Source organism: Misgurnus anguillicaudatus, chromosome 25 (genome assembly GCF_027580225.2).
Source record: "Misgurnus anguillicaudatus chromosome 25, ASM2758022v2, whole genome shotgun sequence".
NCBI classification, from domain to species: Eukaryota; Metazoa; Chordata; class Actinopteri; order Cypriniformes; family Cobitidae; genus Misgurnus; species Misgurnus anguillicaudatus.
Genome location: NC_073361.2, coordinates 18924092 through 18945549, shown reverse-complemented (window position 1 = coordinate 18945549; position 21458 = coordinate 18924092). Strand labels below are relative to the sequence as shown.

Genomic DNA, 21458 nt, shown 5'->3' with positions numbered 1-21458 from the left:
AGAAATAACGCTGACCGTATAGCTGAATGTCAAAAAAAACTTTATTTATACCCGTGTCATTAACAGAACGCAGCAGACACACTCACCTTAACGTTTTTTTATAAATCCATTTTCCTGCCCGATTAAGCATAAACATTGCAAATAACACCAGAAATAACAGTTAATTTACGTACACATATCCTAAAAATAATCTTGCATGACTGATACGCTGTAAAGCGGGTGAATTTAAAACATGATTTTGAATGGAAGTCAATGACGCCATCTGCCGATTGGGTATTCCAAGATGGCGGCTCGAACTCTGTGCTGGCTTCACCTCACGCTGTTACGTTAAGCGTTCTATGCGCAATCCAGTCATTTATATAGATCAGTGATCCAAACAGGGATGAATTTAGAAGCCACCAAACACTTCCATGTTTTCCCTATTTACAGACTGTTACATGAGTAGTTACACGAGTAAGTATGGTGGCACAAAATAAAACTTTCGTTTGGAGCCATAGGAATGAATGGGGCTAGGCTAAATGCTAACACATTCAAGAAGCGCTGTACAAAGATTAAAAGTGCACGCGTTGAAAAAAAAAGGTATGTATTACTTAATCTAAGTTGAGGTAAGAACATAGTAAAATATTGAAAAATTGTGGTGTTTTCCTTTAACAATGTCCCAGATCAAGAATATTATGATGTCACTTATGTTCTTACCTCAATTAATACATCCCTGTCTTTTTTCAATGCGTGCACTTTTGGTCTTTGTGCAGCGCATCGTGGATGTGTTGGCATTTGGCCTGGCCCCATTCATTCCTATGGCTCCAAACAGGGATAAATTTAGGAGCCACAAAACACTTCCATGTTTTCCCTATTTAAAGACTGTTACATTACACAAGTAAGTATGGTGGCACAAAATAAAAAATCGTTTGGAGCCATAGGAATGAATGGGGCTAGGCTAAATGCTAACACATTCAAGAAGCGCTGTACAAAGATTAAAGTGTACGCATTGAAAAAAAAGGTATGTATTAATTCATCTGAGTTGAGGTAAGAACATAGAAGAATATTGAAAAGGAGTGGTGTTTTCCTTTAACAATGTCCCAGATCAAGAATATTATGATGTCACTACAATACGTTTTGTCACTTTGCAGATGTTACTGTATTAATGGTGAAGCACTAATAATTGATATTTCTCGGTTATTACTTGGTTATTACTTAATAGTACCATGTTTGAGTCCGGTTGGATGAGTTTTTTTCTGAAATAACAATTGGTCTGTTGTGACATCTCTGTACACTGCCTGTCAAAGCAACTTTTTCAAAGTCCTCCAGGAACTGAGGAGGACAACATGTACCTAATTTGCATGCGGGGCTATAGAATAGCTGCATGAAGGAGAGTGCATGGGTGCCGAAACATGCCCTTCAGCTTTACTGATGACTGTTATTCAAAGCAGGCAGTAATGTAATAATGGGACATGGTTGCTTTGGGCTTGAAAGCGACAGGATTGTAGATTAGTGAAACCTTTGGCAAAGTTTCAGACAAAAGCACTTATTCTAAGAACGCATCTACCCAGATTACCAAAGACAGGTGCCAAATGAAAAATAGCCTATGTATGCTGACAGTTAAGCAAGATAAGGAAAAGAAAAACGTAGATAGGCTTCATATATCAGCTTTTTAATGTGTGCTGTAGAGCCCGACCGATTTATCGTTTTGCCGATTTTATCGGCCGATATGAGCATGTCGCAGATATATCTGTATCGGCGTGTTAGCCGCAGATATGAAGCCGATATGAACGTTCCTTACAGAACACATTAAATGCTTTTGAAAGATGTAAGTACTTGTTTGTCCAGCAGAGTGCGCCCTATTGGTTGCTAATGGCGACTCAGGTCACTCATTGTAGTGACATCAGCCAATCCCCCACCCCCTTCACTTCAGTCAGTCTCTCAGTTCAGGTGGCGGCCGCGGCAGTCACGCGGTTTCTTCAAAACATTTTACACCTGGTATTAAGACGCGCTTTGGTCGATTGGATTATAAGTGGACGAGAGAGACACATTCCTGTTTACATTTGGTGGTTTTAATCAGTCTTTTTTGTCCACTTGCGAGTTGTTTCAAACGCAAGCGGAAGAAATGACGCGAGGCGGAGAAAGGACGCGCTTAAACTGATGCGCAGTCTGTGGGAGTACAGCTGCTTGTGCTGTTACATGCTCATTTCAAAGCAATTGATTAAATAAGCTCGCGCAACTTTACACCCTTTCTTAAATAAAAGAGGCGGAGAGCAGACGCTTTAGTTTGATAAAAGTTTAAAGTCCCGGCAGAACACTGTGTGTTCGTGTTATAAAAACGTTGTGCAGTACATTAAACATTAGCCTACATCAGTATGTTGTCAGTAATTCAAGCATTGTCGTCTTAACGGTAAGTTTTTAATTAATTTGTGAAGTCCATAACTTACTCTAAAGCTAATAAACAATGACTTTATAAGTTTCCATTTTTTAAAATAAGCCCAATATAACATTATTCTCGTTAAAACTGACAATGGTTTAAGTTATATGTATTTTGTTTTGTTTGTGTTTTAAAGTTATTTATAATAAGTCAAATTTACTGTTTTGTGCACTTATATCAGAATCATTTTGGATAATAAAGTTTATTGTTAACTTGTAAAACACACCTGCCTATATTACATGTCTTTGTCACGTCATTTTAAGTGTTTGATCACCACATTTGTGGTGTGATCATAAAGTGATCATTGCAAAAAGTATTTATATATAGTATATTCTGTTAATGTATATAGTGTATTCTATGTACAGTACTGTAGTAGTATAATATACTGTAGTATATGTGTACTGTACTATAATATGCACATAATGTATATCGGCCGATATATCGTTATCGGTCTTTTTTTAATCTCTAATATCTGTATCGGCATCGGCCCCAAAAAATGCATATCGGTCGGGCTCTAGTGTGCTGTAATGTGATTTAGACTCTATTCCTTATGTGGTATCTACTTTGAATTTGCAACAATTCAATGTATGACTTTTACTGTGACTTTCATGTCAACATACGAAATATATGAATTTACAAAATGAAATATTTGCTATCTGTAGAATTGTTTTTCTAATTCAATTCACTGAAGTGAATGTTAAAAAATATATTTTTCCAACATATAAATATTTATTTTGTAAATTGAAATATATTATGCGCTCCATCCACTGAGCTAAAGGATCATTTTACTCAGAAATTACTGTTTAAATAATAATTTTTCAAACAATTGTAACAAAAGTAAACAACAGTGATGACTATCCAGGTGTTCGTATGAATACTTTGTTAACTGGGCGGAGCGTGTAAGAGACTGAGAGCAGCTCGCACATGACTGTAGTGCTGTGGAAAGAGGGCGAGAGCGCCAGTCGAGGGGTGACTGAACATCATGGGACATGATCCATGAGACTGAAGCGCAGCAGTGTGGAGCTTCATCATCTGCCCTTCATCTTTTACAGCTGACACTGACAGCACAACTTTTCTGGACAATACATTTACACTGAAAAACTGAATCCAGTTTCGTCGGGGCGTCGTTTAAAGTTTACAATAATGAGACTGAATTTTTCAGCCAGTTGGATATTTCAGGGATGGATCACGCACTTGGTTTTTGCACTATGCACACAGGTAGGTTGTTTACGGATTCTTAACAAAGTACATTAGATCGCAAGCAGATGATGTTTTTGACTTCACGTTGCGCAGACCGATCGGCTTATGACATCGAAGTACCGCGAGAGCGATTCGAAAAATCTGCTTTCCAATCCCTCTCGCGGCACTGCATTCAAGCAGTGTCATCATAAGCTGTCCGGTCTGCGCAGCGCCGCGTGAAGTCAAGCACATCTTTTGTTTTGCAATTGCCATGTGGTTATTTTATATTAAATATTACTGTATTGGTCATTTGGTTAGTTAGGCATTTAAGTAGAGCGATAAACACATTTGTTTTGGCGATTTTATTTGCACTGTTTACTGGAAATAGTTACCCTCCTTCTCATTACCAATGCCAAACTCCGTTACACAATTCCCTTCATAATAACCATGGTTTTATTAAATTACAAATTTAGTAATTATTTGTATTATCATAGTTAAACTACAAGTAAGTTAGCATGGTTATGCTACACCAATGAGACAATTTGTGGTTACTTATTTGGGTTTACACATTAAACCAAAAAACAGTTTTATGTCAGGGATTTCAGCGGGAACAGTTATGTGCGTTAACCTACCTTAGATTTGCTGTGTATCAAAGCCTAGTTAACATGACAAAACAGCACTTCGGGGGCATCGGCTCCAAATCATTCCAAAGCTGCTGTCTAGGTAGGTAGTTTAGTGTCTCCTTTAATGTGAGAGATGTAATTGTTGTTCACTTTTAAGGGAAACTCCATCTGAAAGTGAATGTCAATGCTTCGTTCGTGTTTTTAATAGGGCTGTCAAAATAAACGCATTAATAACGCGTTAACGCAAATTCATTTTAATGGCACTAATTTTATTAACGTGCGATTAACGCAACACGCAATTTCTGTTTGACCCACAGCTGGATGAATTGACACGCAGCAAGTGACTGGCGCTGTCTAGATGAGTCGGAGCTTTTCATAAAAATAAGAACATTTAGCTCTCGTCTAGCGAATCCAATGCTCTAAATGGTCATTAAACATCTAAAATGCACGTTTTCTGCATGTGCAGTTTTCTTTATCTGCACGTTTTCTGTGAGGTGTACCGTCCCAAATCCATATAAAGCTAAGATGCGTCTTCTTTCACTTTTTAGTTTCGTTTTAAAAAGCATTCAGAAATTATAGAAAATAGACCGCAGGACTTTCTTGATCTGATTGATGTTAAAAGAGTTATTAAGAGTGACAAGGCTCAAAACCGATGTCTGACGCAGACGTCTGAAGCGCATGCACACAAACGCACGAGTTCGTGACACTTCGTGCTATTTATACGCATCTTCAGGAGACTGGGCTCGATATATATAGACATCTAACACAAAATTACAGGTTTAAAAATATCTGTTTTGACAAGAATTCACGCAGGTATGACCTATAATCTGTTATATCTGAAGTGAATGTTTGGTTAAAGGAATAGTCTACTCATTTTCAACACCAAAACATGTCACTACCCCAACCAAGAACCGTTGAATCATCCCTCTGCCATCCGTGTGTGCGCACGCAAGCACCGGAGCGCTCCGCGACGCCACGACAGCATTCAGCCCAGCCCCACTCATTCAATGGCACCATTTAGAGATAAAGTTAGAAGTGACCAAACACATCAATGTTTTTCCTATTTAAGACGAGTAGTTATACGAGCAAGTTTGGTGGTACCAAATAAAACGTAGCGCTTTTCTAAGCGGATTTAAAAGAGGAACTATATTTTATGGCGTAATAGCACTTTTGGGAGTACTTCGACTCGGCGCAGCAACACCCTCCCTCTCCCATTATGAGAGTGAGAAGGGGAGCGGACTTTTCAGGCGAGTCGAAGTACTCCCAAAAGCGCTACCACGCCACAAAACATAGTTACTCTTTTAAATCCGCTTAGAAAAGCGCTATGTTTTATTTTGTACCACCAAACTTGCTCGTATAACTACTCGTCTTAAATAGGAAAAACGTTGATGTGTTTGGTCACTTCTAACTTTATCTCTAAATGGTACCATTGAATGAATGGGGCTAAGCTAAATGCTATCGTAGCGTCGCAGCGCGCTCCAGCGCCCACGCGCACACACACAGATGACAGAGGGATGACTCAACAGTTCCCAGTCAAGGCAATAACACATTTCAATATTGAAAATGAGTAGACTATTCCTTTAACTGTTAAGGAAAAGTATCTGTTGTGTCATTTATATTAAACCCTTGCATTATCTTACAGTCTTAAAGTGGTCTGTCTCAATGTCAAAATTAAACAATAAAAGAAAAACATATATGTATATTGATATTGTTTTTGCTCTGCATTAACAGGTATAGTTCTGTCATGCTTTGTCAGATTCCAACAATTGGTCCAAGTTTTTTAATAGAGAATGTTAAAATACAAATGACACATTTTTGAAAATTTGCTCATCCCAACTCAATTTGCCAGCACAGGTCACAAATGATGCAGCAGCAAACAGAAATGGAGAAAGAACAAGGTCTTCTAAAGGCAAAAACATTTCTAAAACTATGGCTGATGGTTCTTTTGAAAATGTAAACAGGCTGTTGTAGACATACATTTGCATATAGCATATATATTATCCAAATCCATGCTGATTAGAGCATTAAAATCTTAAAAAGTGTTACATTTAGGTAAATTTAGAACAGATAACAATGTGCGATTAATTTGCGATTAATCGCGAGTTAACTCATGAAATCATGCGATTAACTGCGATTAAATATTTTAATCTATTGACAGCCCTAGTTTTTAATGATAACTACCATAAGTGAGCTGCGCGTGAGCTTTTTTTACAGAACAACTTGAAGTTTTCCCCCAAATATAAATGTGATCGTCATCTAATATAAATGATGAATTGTAAAACAGGCAAGATTGCCTGCTTCCCTAAAATACAACTTTGGCAGCGTAGATTTACATATGAGCTTTTTGATCTAGCCATAGCCATTAAGGCTTCCGTAGTTTTCATTTTAAAACACTCTTATATTAGATTCATTCTATATTTTCTTATGTAATTCTGGTTTTCTTTATATTTCTTGCATACCTTTTTATCAACACATTTGCATTCATTCATTCATTTATTTATTTGTTCATTAATTTGTTCATGCATTCATTCATTCAGACAGACAGTAAATGAGTCTCCCAGCTGTCTAAGTTATCTAACGGTCTATCAGGTCAAAAGTGTAAACTTGTTTTTTGTTGCATCACATGCAGGCCTGAGCTTGCCAAGGTGTAAGAAATATAAAAAACTATGTCTGTGTATCCCAAAACTTGATTCTAAAACCATTAAACATTTTCTTTCTACTTTCAATTATAAGTAAATATAGTTAGTGCATTCTTCAGGTAACTGACTTGAATTGGCTTGCTAAGTTGTGGTTGTTTACCTACCACAGCTTAAAGCCATATTACATATAACATAGGTTTATACAAATTAAAAAATCACCCTAAAGCTGTAATTCTATTTAAATAATTTATTAGTAGCATTTAGGTATAGTTTAGGTATTATGCAAAACTATACTTGTGGCATTATTTATTTCTGCCAATTTATTTTACAAATGCACTTCTACGTTTGCACTCAGAGTCAATGAACTAAGCCTAAAGTCATTAAACTTACAGTTGAACATATCGTACACACAGCTAAACATAGTGATGTTCACTGAGAAAAAGACATTTCGTGTTCGGTGCATATTTTCTAACATAGGCTATAATTTTTTCAGGGCGTAACTGACCATGATCTTATATATTTAGTCAATGAAAATATGTTGTGTCCCTTGAGCTTGCCCTTATGTTCATATGGAGATAGATCGGGAATGATTTCTGGACATTCCTGTTGGTTTCCTGTGTTGTCATCTCATACATCCATCAAAAAGATTTTGGGTCTTTCTGTAGAGCAAGAAAAACCCTTACAATCAAACCCGTAACTTTGATAAGTTCTAACAAAAACAAAGTGAATGCATTATTTTTAAAATAATCAGTTTGCTGTAAAAGTCGTGATAAAATATTTTTTATTCTGAAATTTCATAAGAAACACTATTACAAAGATTAATTTGAATACCAAAATAATCTGCAGCGCTGACAGCCTGTTTTCGAATTTGAATAAAATTGTTTTTTTTCCTGTTTTTTGTTGTTGTTACACTAAGCTTAACAAGTTACTTGTTTGGGCAAAGGTTATATCCTTTTCATCAAATCTGATAAAGTCGTCCTTCCTTGTGAATTTCCATGATACACAAGAATTTTTCCCTTTGAGGTGATGGTTAAATCCACTGATCCATGAACGATCCCATGAAGCTGGAATAAGACTAGATGTGGTCATAGGAAAATGTTTGCTTCTGCTTTTTACATTTAGGGGGCATTGTTTTTATCATTCATAAATCATGTTCATTTCTCTCATTTCAAAATACAGCCTGTTTTGTGTATGTTGGCTGGAATACAAATATTTAACAATTACCTATGGTGCTGATTTTAATACATGTAATTTTTTACTGTGCTCTGCAAAAAGAAATTGTAGTATTTTCAAACCTATTTTAATGGTGCACAAAGAAATATTTACTATTTCAGCCAAGTCTTTTCTACAACCCTGAGGCCCTCGCCTCCACCAAGAGGCCAGTGTGCTGAGCTTGGCACTATTTTCTTTTCATGTTGTCTTTTATATGAGTGACTACTGGCTTTTCTCATATTTGCACTAAATTAGAGGATTGAGTTTAATTTTGCCCTGCTGTTAAACCGTGGAATGCATTTGTGGTATCTGAAGGGATGTGGGTGGTGTTTTGTGCTTTATTTTCTTTTTTCTTCTTACATACTGCTGTGAGTTGAGTAATATCACCCATTATAGACTTTCTCACTTTTACTCTCTCTTTTCTTCCCTGATGTTTTTAACACTTAGATGAACCTTATGTATTAAGATTATCATTATGACCACAGTAATTGGGTCCGCATGCCATACTTTTTTACCAAAGACTATTTAAAACCAAAAGCCACAATTAAATGTATAAATGTCATGGTGTTAGATAATGAAATATCAAACCACGTGGTGTTTATTTAAAAAAACAGGACAAACACATTTGACAAAAATAAAGGAGATGCACCGATATGAAAATTTCCACCAATATTAATAGCCGATTTTTCAGTCTGATATCTGCAGATACCGATAGTTTAATTCAGAAGATTACATTTTCTTCATATAATGACCATTAAACTAGTAATGTTTCTTTACATTTTCTATACACAAAGCTCAAATTCATTGCATTTTCCTGTTCTCATTTGATTGACAGGATATATCGGGCATGACTATGGTCTGTTTTATAAACTATATTGATACCGATTATTGACCGATATATCGGTGCATCTCTAATTAGGATGTTTTTTTGGGAGGAAACTGACTTCATACAACCCCTAAAATTACTGTGGGACCATATGGCTTAAAGTAATTGCAAACATCAGTAAGAAAATATCCAGCTGTTGTTTGATCCTGCTTATGTGTGTTTGTACTGCAGCAAACATATGTGGCCCAGTCTGTGAAAACCCAGCTACTGTATAAGTGTTTTTGTGATTACTGATTTCAAAAATCAACATTCTGTGAAAATATAACCTTGATATCTTTAATATTGACTGAGTTAGGTCATGCCAATATTGAAATTAATGTAAAATCAAATTTTGATGCCCCCAATTCAGAATTACTTTATACGACTAAATTTTGTAGGCAGGGTCACATATGTTCCATAAAAACGAACATGCAACGAAGAAGATTTGGATATTCCGATGACACTAGATTTGACCTATAACCTGATCTTTTACTATCTGGGGGTTTTAGACATACTAAAACCATGCAAATATGGATACACATCTATATTTAAATCTTGGTGGGTCTTATCACTGATGGACAAAAATTCCCTGCAATGTCTATCATACTCTTATGTTTCTAGTAATGATGTGGCATGTTGCTGTATAACGTTTGTGTTACATTTGTTTCAGACAGGATTGGCCGTAAACTGTGATCAAGAGGAGTATGAGCACAAAGGGTTGTGCTGCAAAAAATGTAAACAAGGTGGGTACAGTATTAATTCATATGAACCAGATAATTGTACCATGGATAAGACTCTTACCCAAACTTTCCATTGGTAGTGGTTTAAGTGTTGCGTCACTTGCGTGTGAAGACAGGGTCCGGTTTAAATAGATATAAACCCATACTGCCCATTTTCCATATTGAAAAGCAGAAGAAAAAGTAGAGAAAAAGGAAGAGGTCCACAAACAACCACGTGAACTATAACCTAAAATGACTTTAAAAAAACATGCAGATTTCTTTGTCTTGCAATGTTAATGTACTGGCCAAAAATAAGCTAATCCCCATAACTGAAACCACACAGACTAATTAATGAGATCTGTTCTCATGTCTTTAATTGATTGCCAAAACTTCTTCTGAATGCAGGGGAATATGTTTTCGAGCATTGCACTGCCACCTCAGTCACAGACTGCCGCTATTGTGGTCTTGATGAGTACCAGCCGGACATCAGCAGTGACACGAAATGCATCCCTCAGAAGTTTTGTGATGAGGGTCAGTTATGAATCATCACTTGATCTTTTCACATGATGTATCCTGTTTACTTCTGCAATGTTGATTTTTTATCTATCTATCTAATTATAGGTAAAGGCTTCAACCGTACTCGTCCACACAACCGCACGGCGGCCGTACCCTGTCGGTGCAAACAGGGTTTCCACTGTTCTGTGTACAACTGCGAGTTTTGCGAACCGATTGAGAAATGCCCTCCAGGAGAAGGTGTTGTGAGAGATGGTAAGAGCCTGTTGTGACTCAACACACTTAACACAGACAATTGCTTGTGGGCTCAAACTGTAATGTAATTCTCATATGGAGGAATATTGAATAAACAGTGTTTTAGCTTTTGGAGGTTTGGAAACCTGTTTGTCTAGCGGTTTAAAGGAGAGTTCATTAATCGTTAGGCATTTATTTTGCTTCTTCTATCAAAATACTAAAATGAATGCAGCTGAACTCATAACTGAAAGCGCAGTAAATTTGTGGCTCTTTCAGCTGTGTGGTCTGACCGAAGCTTTAGTGCCAGTTGGAAAGAAACATTATGATCACTGAATTGGACTTGGAGACATCTGCATCTTTAATTTTAGAACAGTTTTGTCTAAATGATTTCTATCTCTCTTTATTTAAGAAACAACAGACAGAGCGTCCTGTGCACCATGTCAGTATGGATTCTCAGATTCATTGTCAATTGAAGCCTGCAAGAAATGGACAGACTGAGTATCTCAGAAAATTTGCGATGCACCGATTTCACGAGTTTAACGTGTAATCGATAGGGAATGAGATAAAGCATATTTGGCGTGCTGTCCGAGGAGAGGGCTCCGAGCTCCGAATTTTAGCCCGAACCCAGAGTAAACCCCCCCCCCTTTAACTGGGATAAATGAAACTAGATGAGAGTGAGGTGATGGGTGCAAAAAATCTGTCACGGGATAGAGGTGAGGGACTGCTATTTATAGGCACCTCTTTGCACTGATTGGTTGGATCACATGACCATGCTCCTCCCGAACTTAGTTAAATAAACTTCATGTAAAATTTCTGTGCTGATATCGATATTCGATTGTTTGGAATGACCTCTACTAATACCGATAGTTTGTTTTCAAACAGCTGTCTGATGTTCGATAGTACTATTATGTACCGATAACGATTATAGGCCGATATATTGGTGCATGCATCCCTTCTAAAAAAAACCCATTAGATATTGTCAATTGAAGCCTGCAAAAAAATGGACAGACTAAGTATTTCTGAAAATTAGGGATGTGCCGATACAAAATTTCTGTGCTGATACCGATATTCAATTGCTTGGAAGGACCGATAGATACCGATAGGTTTGCACCTCTTACTACTTGTTTCAAAGTATTATGTCATTGTTCCACTCCATTTCATTGCCAGGATATAATCTGTTCTGATCGTCAGCTGTTTTTAATCAATAAGCTGATGTACGATAATGCTTTAATCTGCCGATACCGATTATAGGGCGATATACTGATCCATCCCTACTGAAAATAACGATTAGAAAATTGAAGCCTGCAAGAAAAAAACAGAGTAAGTGTCTTTGAAAATTAGGGATGTGCTGACCAAATATCTGAGCTGATACCGATATTCGATTGCTTAGAATGATCTCTACTTATACCGATGGATATTGATAGTTTTGCACTTTATACTCCTTGTTTCAAAGTATTATGCCATGTTTCCCTCCCATTTAATTGCCAGGATCAAATCTGCCCTGATCATCGTCTGATGTCCGATAGTGCTATTATCTGCCGATACCAATTATAGGCCAATATATCGGTGCAACCCTACTTTAAAAAATAACAATTAGAAATTGTCAGTTGAAGTCTGCAAGAAAATTGACAGACTGAGTATCTCTGAAAATTAGGAATGTGCAACACAACATTTCTGTCCTGATACCGATATTCAATTGTTTGGAATGATCTCTACTGATACCGATACATACCGATAGTTTAGCACCTCTTACTCCTTGTTTCAAAGTATTATGTCATTTTTCCACCCCATTTGATTGTCAGGATATAATCTGTCCTGATCGTCAGCTGTTTTTTTAACAATCGGCTAATGTACAATAATGCTTTTATCTGCCGATACCGATTATAGGCCGATATATCGGTGCATGCCTACTGAAAATAACCATTAGAAATTGTCAATTGAAGCCTGCAAGAAATGAACAGAGTGAGTGTCTCTGAAAATTAGGGATGTGCTGACCAAATATCTGAGCAGATACCGATATTTGATTGATCTCTACTTATACCGATGGAAATTGATAGTTTTGCACCTTTTACTCCTTGTTTCAAAGTATTATGCAATGCTTTCATCCCATTTCATTGCCAGGATATAATCTGCCCTGATCGTGGGCTGTTTTCAAACAGTCTTCTGATGTCAGATATTGCTATTATCTGCCAATACAGATTATAGGCCGATGTATCGGTGCATCTCTACTAAAAAATAACAGTTAGAAATGGTCAGTTGAAGCCTGCAAGAAAATGGACAGACTTGAGTATCTCTAAAAATTAGGGATGTGCCAATACAAAATTTCTGTGCTCATACCGACATTCGATTGCTTGGAATGATCTCTACTTATACAGATAGATATTGATATTTTGCACTTTTTACTCCTTGTTTTAAAGTATTATGCCATCTTTACATCCTGTTTGATTGCCGGGATAATCTTCCATGATCGTCGGCTGTTTTCAAACAATTAGCTGATATCCAATTGTGCTTTTATCTGCCAATACCGATTATAGACCGACATATGTTCTTTTTGATTTAGAAAACTCAATACAATAACAACTTCACATGTTTAACAACAGTTGGGAGTGTATTCCACAAAGATGGTTGTTCTCTGACTCACACACGCAGATTTGCTTCTTAACCGAACTCAAAGTCACAGCTCTCCTTCTCACGGGCACTCTGTTTGTCTGGAGAAGGTCTCGGGAATGCTCAGTCATTTTTTAAAGCCCCCGCAGTCTTACCGCACTGTGGTATTATGATTAATTACTCCACCACTTCCTTTAAAAAGATCCCATTTTCTTTGCGCTTTGTTGTTTGTTTGCAGTTACTTTTAGCAGAGAAAATTGAGATTGATCAAGTGACCAGGCTTTCGAGTCGCCATGTGTTAATGTGTCTAATTCCCTTACAGACTGCAAGGCCATTGGCAAGACTGAGAAGCAGCCAGGAAGCACCACGACAGATGTGGTGTGTGGACTTCATTCCCCCGGTAGGTTGTATAACATGTTTACGTGTGACCTCAGGAAATGTACGGATATTGAAATCATTTGTATTATGTCATTTCAAGTGCTGTGGTACTTGCTAATACTATTAGATGGATTCAGATGTGTGTGGAATATACTATGTGTGTTAGGTGAACCAGGAAATATCACAAAATTTTAAATATGATTCCAGGCTGGAAATGTTAAGAAAAAAAATTAACTCTCATGGAATTTTTTGTAACTTTATTCCTGTTTCCCTTATTTTGCATTTTGTTTAGTCCCTTGGAATTGGAGTTATCAATAAAAAATATTTCCGGCCTTACATTATAGTACAGTAGTACATTTAAGCATTTTGCATACATTTTATCCAAAGCAACTTATCGTGCATTTAAGATAAACATTTCGTCAGTACATGAGTTCCCTGGAATTGCAGAAACTCATTGGTCAAAAATGTGGGAAGCTGGAATTTTGTTGGATGATGTTGAATGTCTAATACAATTATTTTGGCTGTTGCTCAAGATGTTTGACACTCATTCAAATGGCTTCATTAGATGTGAATGTGCAATAGTGTGCAAAACTCAGACCAGACACTATGATGACCTTCATAATTGAGACAGTTAAAATTCTCTGGTCATTCATCATCACTATTTGACGTGACTCTTTCAGGTTATTTGACACCCTGGGTAGTGGTGGCCATCCTCTCTGTCGTCATAGTGATATCTCTGGTTGTGCTTTTCCTGTTCTGCTGTAAGGATAAAATGAACTTCCTCTCGGGTAAATTTTATTCTGGAATAAATTGGTTTATAAAACTTTGAGATAGATTCTTGTCTATGTTGTGGATTAAAGCTTTTTCTTTGACACCCCAGTAAATCTTCGCACATGTGTCCAAAACCTGAAAGGAAGCAGAAGTCAACAAGTGAGTATGAATGTTAAATATCTTTATTTAAAAAAAAAACATTTATCTGATAAATTATATGAATCATGCTGGGATTAGGGCTGTCACAACAATTAAATAATCATCTCATCGCGATTGTTTGACCATATCGCAATGATTTCAGATCACCGCAATGATTGCACATCTCTCTAAAAACACAAGGGGGAGCTGCAGCGCCTGTATAAACGAGACCGTATCAGATTACTTTTAAATATGTGTTATGTGTATTGATATTTACTGCCAGGAACCTTGCGAAAGATTTAATTTAAATAATCACAACAGTGTGTGAAAATTATTTCATGAACAACCAAAAAAATGTATGAGAATTAAATGTCAAAGCAACAAAACAGACAATTAATCGTCATAATCGCCAAAACCCTTAAAGGTGCAGTGGGTAATTTTTAGAAGGATCTCTTGACAGAAATGCAAAATAATATACAAAACTAAATTATCAGGGGTGTATAAAGACCTTTCATAATGAACCGTTATGTGTTTATTGCCTTAGAATTAGACGTTTTTACCTACATACACAGAGGGCCCCTTACATGGAAGCCGCCATTTTGTGCAGCCATGTTTCTACAGAAGCCCTTCACGGACAAACTTTTTTGTCTCCAATGATGGCATGTTTGTCCGGTGGCGGCTCCCGTAGCTTCTATCTGTGTTTCAAAACCAAGAGGTGAGAAGTGGACTGAGCCGTTGGTTGCAATTCACAACCTCACCACTAGATGCCGCTAAAATTTACACACTGCACCTTTAAACCAGGCAATTAATCGGCATAATCATCTCAATTTATTAGGCAATTATCCGTCAGCCAAATTTCATAATCGTGACAGCCCTAGCTGGGATAACCAGAATCATCAGGTTTTGCATAGATTTGAGTTCATACTACAGTTGAACTCAGACTTTTGGCCCTTCTGTCTATTTGATACAAGTACTGTAGTAACAGAGCTTATCTCCATTTAATGTTTATGTTTTTTTTCCATAGGAGACTGTGATACCGTCACACCACCTTCCTAACAGTCTACAAACCTGCCCTCTGATTTGCCCAGACTCCCTAATCATGTGTCCCAGCACCACATTGACCATTACAGATGAAACCTGTACTAGCACAGACCAGGAACAAGTCCAGGACCAAGCTGACGCATCATCAGGGAGCTCCTGTGGGGATTCTGGGAGTGGACCTGCGTCCCCGCTGTCGGGCAGCTCCTGCAGCTGCGTGCTTACCAAGGAACCCATAGAGGTTGGCGAAAACGAGGATTGCAGTCAACTGGTACCCACAGGCCCCGCGACGTGTTGCTCCTGCAGGACAGGAGATCCTGTCGATACCTCAGCAGAAAACGTTCAAGTGATCAGTTTAAAAGAGCCTCTGTTGTGTGAAAACTGCTCTACTGAAGGTCTGCCTGCTTGCGCCGGCAGTGCTGATTACGTAGATCTGCAGCGTTCCCAGGAACTCTACTTCACTGGAAAGGAAGCCATGTCAGAGATTAGAGGTTTTTACGACGACAGAGGTCAGGTCGAAGGGCAGTACAGACAAAATGAACCCTGTTGCTGCAGCATAGACTCCACCACCATTCCACCCTTGCCATCGGTGAGCGCTAATGATCAGGGCCTTTCGCTGATCGACAGCAATGACAACAAACTGTCCGACCCGGATGCAGACCCAGAGTACCAGAACCAGTGCTCAGAGGCGGCTCTCACATCTGGTAAAAAAAACACATTCCTAAAAAGTTCAAGGTATTTTAATGTATTGCTTCATACTGCAAAGCATGGAAACCAAAGCCAGATTTACCAGCAAGCATCGTTATGAATGTTTTCCAATGGAAAAATATGATGAAAGACTGGAAGATAAAAAGTCAGATTACTGTAATAGGTGGATAGTAATACAAGGTGTGTAGCAGTTGTTTCAGTAAATTGATTATGCAACATAGGGACCCGCCTGTTTTTTTTATATATATATTCAGTGCTATGCAAAAACCAACATGCCACTATTGGACTTGTGGTTTTTGCAATGAACATTAATAATTATTTCTCAGTATCTGGACTTGGAAATACAGGAAATGTGTTGTGTGATGAGCTAAAGTGTCTTTAGGGAGCATCTTGAATCTTCTTGACAATACTGTATATACCTGTAGTTTTTGCAAATCACTTTGATCTGCCAAATGTATTAATAGCAAGGCTTTGAACCGTTTCATGGAACAAAAATGAAAACTAGAAACTTTTGATGTTTTGCAAGAAACAGAAACGAAACCAGAAACTTTCAGAAAATATATGTTCCGGAACAGAAACGTTTATTTAAGATAATGGTAACCGGTTTAAACCATTATTTTTTTCGTTCTTTGACAAGATTTCTGTCTAATATGGCTCTGTGAAGTTCACTTCCGGTCGTCATTGACTCATCTGAGAAATGAGAAGTTTGCCACCAGCAAGTAGCCTACTCAAGCCCAAGTCTCTCAAAGGGATCGCATACCGGCCGCGCAGCGCCACGCCGTTCTAAAAAAATCAAACACATTGTTTTCTATGAGTATGCGCACACGACGCCGCCAGGTGGCGCCTGTCCGCGCCGCCCAGCTGTGACTCAGGAAGTTGCTCAAATCCCTGTCGCGCCACACACAGCACCCCTCACATAGTTTAACATTAAATAACATCATATTTGTCCCAAATCAGTAACGATTAACATTGGCTGCTAACGTATATTTTGCATTTTGAAGTAGACGCTATCTGACAAAGCTCGCGCTATTTAATGTGCACTGCCGGTTTACAATACCTACAATACGAGTTGTCCTAGACGCGGCGCGACGCTGAGCTGCCGGTGTGCGACCCCCTTAATGCTCAATCATAAGAGGTTAATATTGTAGGCTATCAATTATCTCAAGATGTTTGTTTTTTAATACTAATTAGTGGTGTAACGGATCGCAGTTGATCCGTGATCCGTACAGATCACGACCCACGGTTCGGCTATCATGCGATTCGCGGATTAATACGCAAATTTAAATAGGGTGAAAGTTGCACGTGTTTCAAATGCTTGCTAATGTTAACACTTAAGTGATTTTAAACAATTTAACCGCAAAAGGCGCTAAAGTTAACAATTTTCTTTATGCACAGACGCACATGTGGTTAAATGTGCAACTCCAATCAAACGTGATTATCCCTATGCCCTTCAAAGACCTTGATGTGTAAACTTGAGAGAGAGTTGGGCTACTGTGTCTCATACTGTAGTCCATTAACATACATTTGGCGAATAAAGCACTGAAAAACAAGATAATTTTCACTTTATGTGAAACGACTGTTTATGCTGCATCTTTTTCCCGAAGCACCGTTTTGCATTCGTCTGTGTCTGTGTGTGTGCGCGTGCGCGTGTTTAAGTGCACTCAACAAATGTAGGCATGTCAGAATTACAGTTATGACGCTTATATAATGTAGCCTTTTTTAATGTTCGATGACAAGATAGAGCCTTAAGGAAAATTATGTAGACTAATAATTTAAGTTTAATGTCCTAATGATCAGCCAACTTATTTATATGTCCCACAGCTGACATGGAACGTCATTAACCTGTTAGGGACCTTACATTTTTTTGTTATAACAGGTTCAGGAACATCAATATTAGGGTTGAACCGAAAAACAGAAACGTTAAAATACTATTTCTGTTCGAAACGAACCAATTGGGGAAAAAATCAGGTTCAAAGCCCTGATTAATATTAGCCTGGCTCCGCCCTCCTACGTGCTTCAGCTTAATTTTCATTTCGCTTCAGTACTACGTCTAGCACTGCTGTGTAGAGTTTCGTTTTCTCCTGCAAAAATCTGCAGGTCCAATCAGCGAACAGAGGGGCGTGGCTAAGAACGATGATGGTTGTGCGTCAGTTTGAGTTGTAGTTCAGTAATGGCAGCGGAGAAAGACGTCAGAAAAGCTATTCGGTCCGTTGTTGCAAAACTGCCGAATATACAGAAGTAAAAGCCGGAGCAAGAACCAGGTTTGCTAAGTTTTGTTGGTCTGAGTATTCGGATTTGTTGTTTCCGGCCGGTTTCGGGCCATGACATACGTCACGACCTCACGTTAGCGATCGCCTATGGCAGATCCTGAGTGACTCTGGGCAGATCAAATAGTTTTAAACTTCAACAGAGGACCCTCCTTAATGGAAGTAACGCTTTGCAATGGAGCGTGGCCAGACTCTCTGTACAAATGAAATGAATGTACGAGAGTGGTTGGACCAAGCTAGATTAATATATCAATATGGAAGTACTAAATAAATGGTGCCCATCATCTTTTTGTATTATTAATTGGAACAAGCACAATCAGGTCATGTCCATTCCAGTAAGTAGTGTTTGTGAAAATATGGCAGACAGCCACTGCAAAGAGTGGGTGTAGGGTTCCTTTTAAACCAGCTGTGAATGACTAAAAGATGTGTGAAATGTGAGTCATTGATAGTCTGTTTGTCTAGAATAGGTATGTTGTGAAAAAAGGAACCACTCAGTCAGCCCATGTTAAAGTTTGCAGTGGAAGGAAAGAGTTGAACTTCTTAAAAATAATATTTTAGGTTCATTATACGTACGTGGGTTGCAAATTTGTGACCCTGCCTATAAAATCCAGGCTAAAGTCTAATTTTAAGGTAATCAAAGTTTGATTTCATTCTTTGACAAAACCTTACTCAGTCTATATTAAAAAATGTCAAGGTTATATTTTTACACAATGTTCTTTTTTATTATGTAAGACGAAAAAAAATTACTTTAGCTGGGTTTTCACAGGCAGGGTCACATTTTTTACAGTAGGCTACTGTATGTAAAATTATTGTGCAGATTTTATTTATACAGTGCACACTGTATAAACAGCTTCCTTATATGATCGAATAACATGCATTTGCTTACAATAACATGCAAAATACGTTTGCCTGTTTAACTTCCCACCGGACGTAAATAGATTTAGGTTTGATGGTTTAAGTTTGCCTACAGGAAAGGAAAAAATTTTCGTTCATGGAAATATTCCAGTTTCTATTTATGCTCTGCTAACACCGATGTTTTGCCTTTTTCGGCAGGTCAAGTGACGGGAAACAACAACACTACTTTTATTTCCAGCGGGCAGGTAATGAACTTTAGTGGTGAGGTCATTGTGGTATACGTCAGTCAGACGTCACTGGGTAGTGGAGGGACATCGGAGGAACCCTTCAGTTGTCCGGTTCAGGAAGAATCGAACGATGACAGCTTTCAAAGTGACCCTAAATCCAGCACAACGGCACAGGGCAAGAACGGGGTCGGGCCTTCACAGAGACATCTACCTGTACAGGAAGTGACCAATGATTGGTCTCTCCAAAAGTAAAGGTGCCAAAAAAAAAATCAGAAACTTTTCAACAGGACTGGATTTGAGTATATTTGTCGTATCATTTTTGATTATTGATTGGCGTATAAGCACTTACTGTACAGCGCCTAAAGTGCTATTTCGTGAAAAATGCTATGCATTTGTTGAGCTATGTATTTATATCATATAAATTGGGTACTTAGTAAGCATGGATGTTAGTGGAGCATGTGTTAATGATTTGATGACGGTGAAAGTCAAGAACGTTGACCCGAGAATGCTTCATTTTTTAAACAAACTCTGTGTTTAAAAGCTAGTTAAAGAGTGGCTTGGTGCGACCGTAAGCCAAACCCGGGCCAAACACAATGATGTTAAAGCCAGAGAAAGCCACCAGAACAAAAGCATGGGATCGCTTTCTCTCCTTTTTCTGAAATTGAGCGAAATTGAACCGTACCTCATTGCGAGAAGCATTTTAGGGGGAATGTTCAAGCGGAGAACAGTTTAAAAAGCTACAGGGATAATATGTCTACATTTAAACTTTAATTTGTAAATGTTCAATCATTTTTTTGTTGTTATTTATCGTGCCATTTTGTGCCGCTGACCTGACAAGTCTGTCTGACTGGAGCAGAAAAAGATAATGTAATCGTGGATGTTATTTACAAGCATTAAAATGTATATAGTGATTGAAAGCTAATGTTCTGTGATTTTTTATGAATCTACCTTTTACTGTAAATAAAGCTTGTTTTTATGAACATCCTTTCCTTTAAATGAGAATGAAAGAGCTACTCAGTTAAGCGATGTTTATGGCTTGCATATATGTGGTAAAACCTCAGTTTTTGAGCAAAACCTATGTTGACACAACAGCTTTAAATATAGCAGTCAATTGCTACCAGCTGTCAAGCCCAATGCAAACATATCCTCGCAAATAGAGTTTAGGCACATGAAGTGATCATTTTAACAAAGTGTGCTGGATGTTTAGCTGTGATTGGAATAATGAGTGATGTTGGGATGGTCTTTCGGGAACAATACAAACATGGAAAATTATGTTTTGTCTGCTAAAACAGGAAGTTATGGCTGATCTTAATGTGGTTTTGCAAGGAGCCTTCTGGTCATTTGGTTACTCGTGACTAGCATGTAGTATGCTTCTAGTGCCATCTAGTGAACTACTTATGTAATGAGAGCAGTTTCCAAACTTCAGAGGGGAAATACATATACATATAGACAAACATATTAAAAGCTTCAAGGTCCTTATGTTTTTGTTGTGGTAGTTTTTATGCACAGAATGATCAACCTATATGATTTGTAAGGGTTTCATGTGAATTTTTTGCAGTAACATGAACTTTTTTTGCATAAATATGATAAATTATGATATGATAAATATTCTTTACATATATATAGCCTTAAGGGTTAATTTCTTAAAATTGAGTTTTAAACATCATCTAAATGCTGAATAAATAAACTTTCCATTGATCTATGGTTTGTTATGATAACTATTAGAGAATCTGGAATCTAAGTGCCAAAAATAAATAAATAAATCGCCTTTAAAGTTGTCCAAATGAAATCTTTAGCAACACATAATACTAATAAATGATATTTTTTATGTATTATTTATGATAGAAAAATGACAAAATATCTTAATGAAACATGATCTTTACTTCATATACACTGCAAAAAATGATTTTCAAGAAAAAAATTCTTACTATTTTTGTCTTGTTTTCAGTAAAAATATCTAAAAATTCTTAAATTAAGATGCTTTTTCTTGATGAGCAAAACACCCCAAGAAAATAAGTCATAAATAAATTCAAATAAAATTTAAGTAATTTTGTGCATAAAACAAGCAA

General features: G+C 37.5%; 1 protein-coding gene across 1 annotated transcript; it reads left to right on the top strand.

Moving 5' to 3' along the window:
* Nucleotides 1–3324: 3324 nt before the first annotated feature.
* Nucleotides 3325–20369, top strand: tnfrsf11a (tumor necrosis factor receptor superfamily, member 11a, NFKB activator). Its single transcript, XM_073863693.1, has 10 exons — nucleotides 3325–3634; nucleotides 9605–9677; nucleotides 10059–10184; nucleotides 10275–10421; nucleotides 10810–10897; nucleotides 13334–13407; nucleotides 14066–14173; nucleotides 14266–14315; nucleotides 15319–16036; nucleotides 19361–20369. Exons 1-10 carry the CDS (start codon nucleotides 3560–3562, stop codon nucleotides 19639–19641), a joined length of 1740 nt encoding a protein of 579 aa, XP_073719794.1. The 5' UTR covers nucleotides 3325–3559; the 3' UTR covers nucleotides 19642–20369.
* The last annotated feature ends 1089 nt before the right edge of the window (nucleotides 20370–21458 follow it).

What these genes read in the sequence shown, in the direction of transcription:
- tnfrsf11a (XM_073863693.1), top strand. Translation starts at nt 3,560, where the DNA reads ATGAGACTGAATTTTTCAGCCAGTTGGATATTTCAGGGATGGATCACG. An exon ending in TAAAATGAACTTCCTCTCGG is followed by an intron (nt 14,174 to 14,265) that starts GTAAATTTTATT and finishes TTGACACCCCAG; the next exon opens with TAAATCTTCGCACATGTGTC. An exon ending in AAGGAAGCAGAAGTCAACAA is followed by an intron (nt 14,316 to 15,318) that starts GTGAGTATGAAT and finishes TTTTTTCCATAG; the next exon opens with GAGACTGTGATACCGTCACA.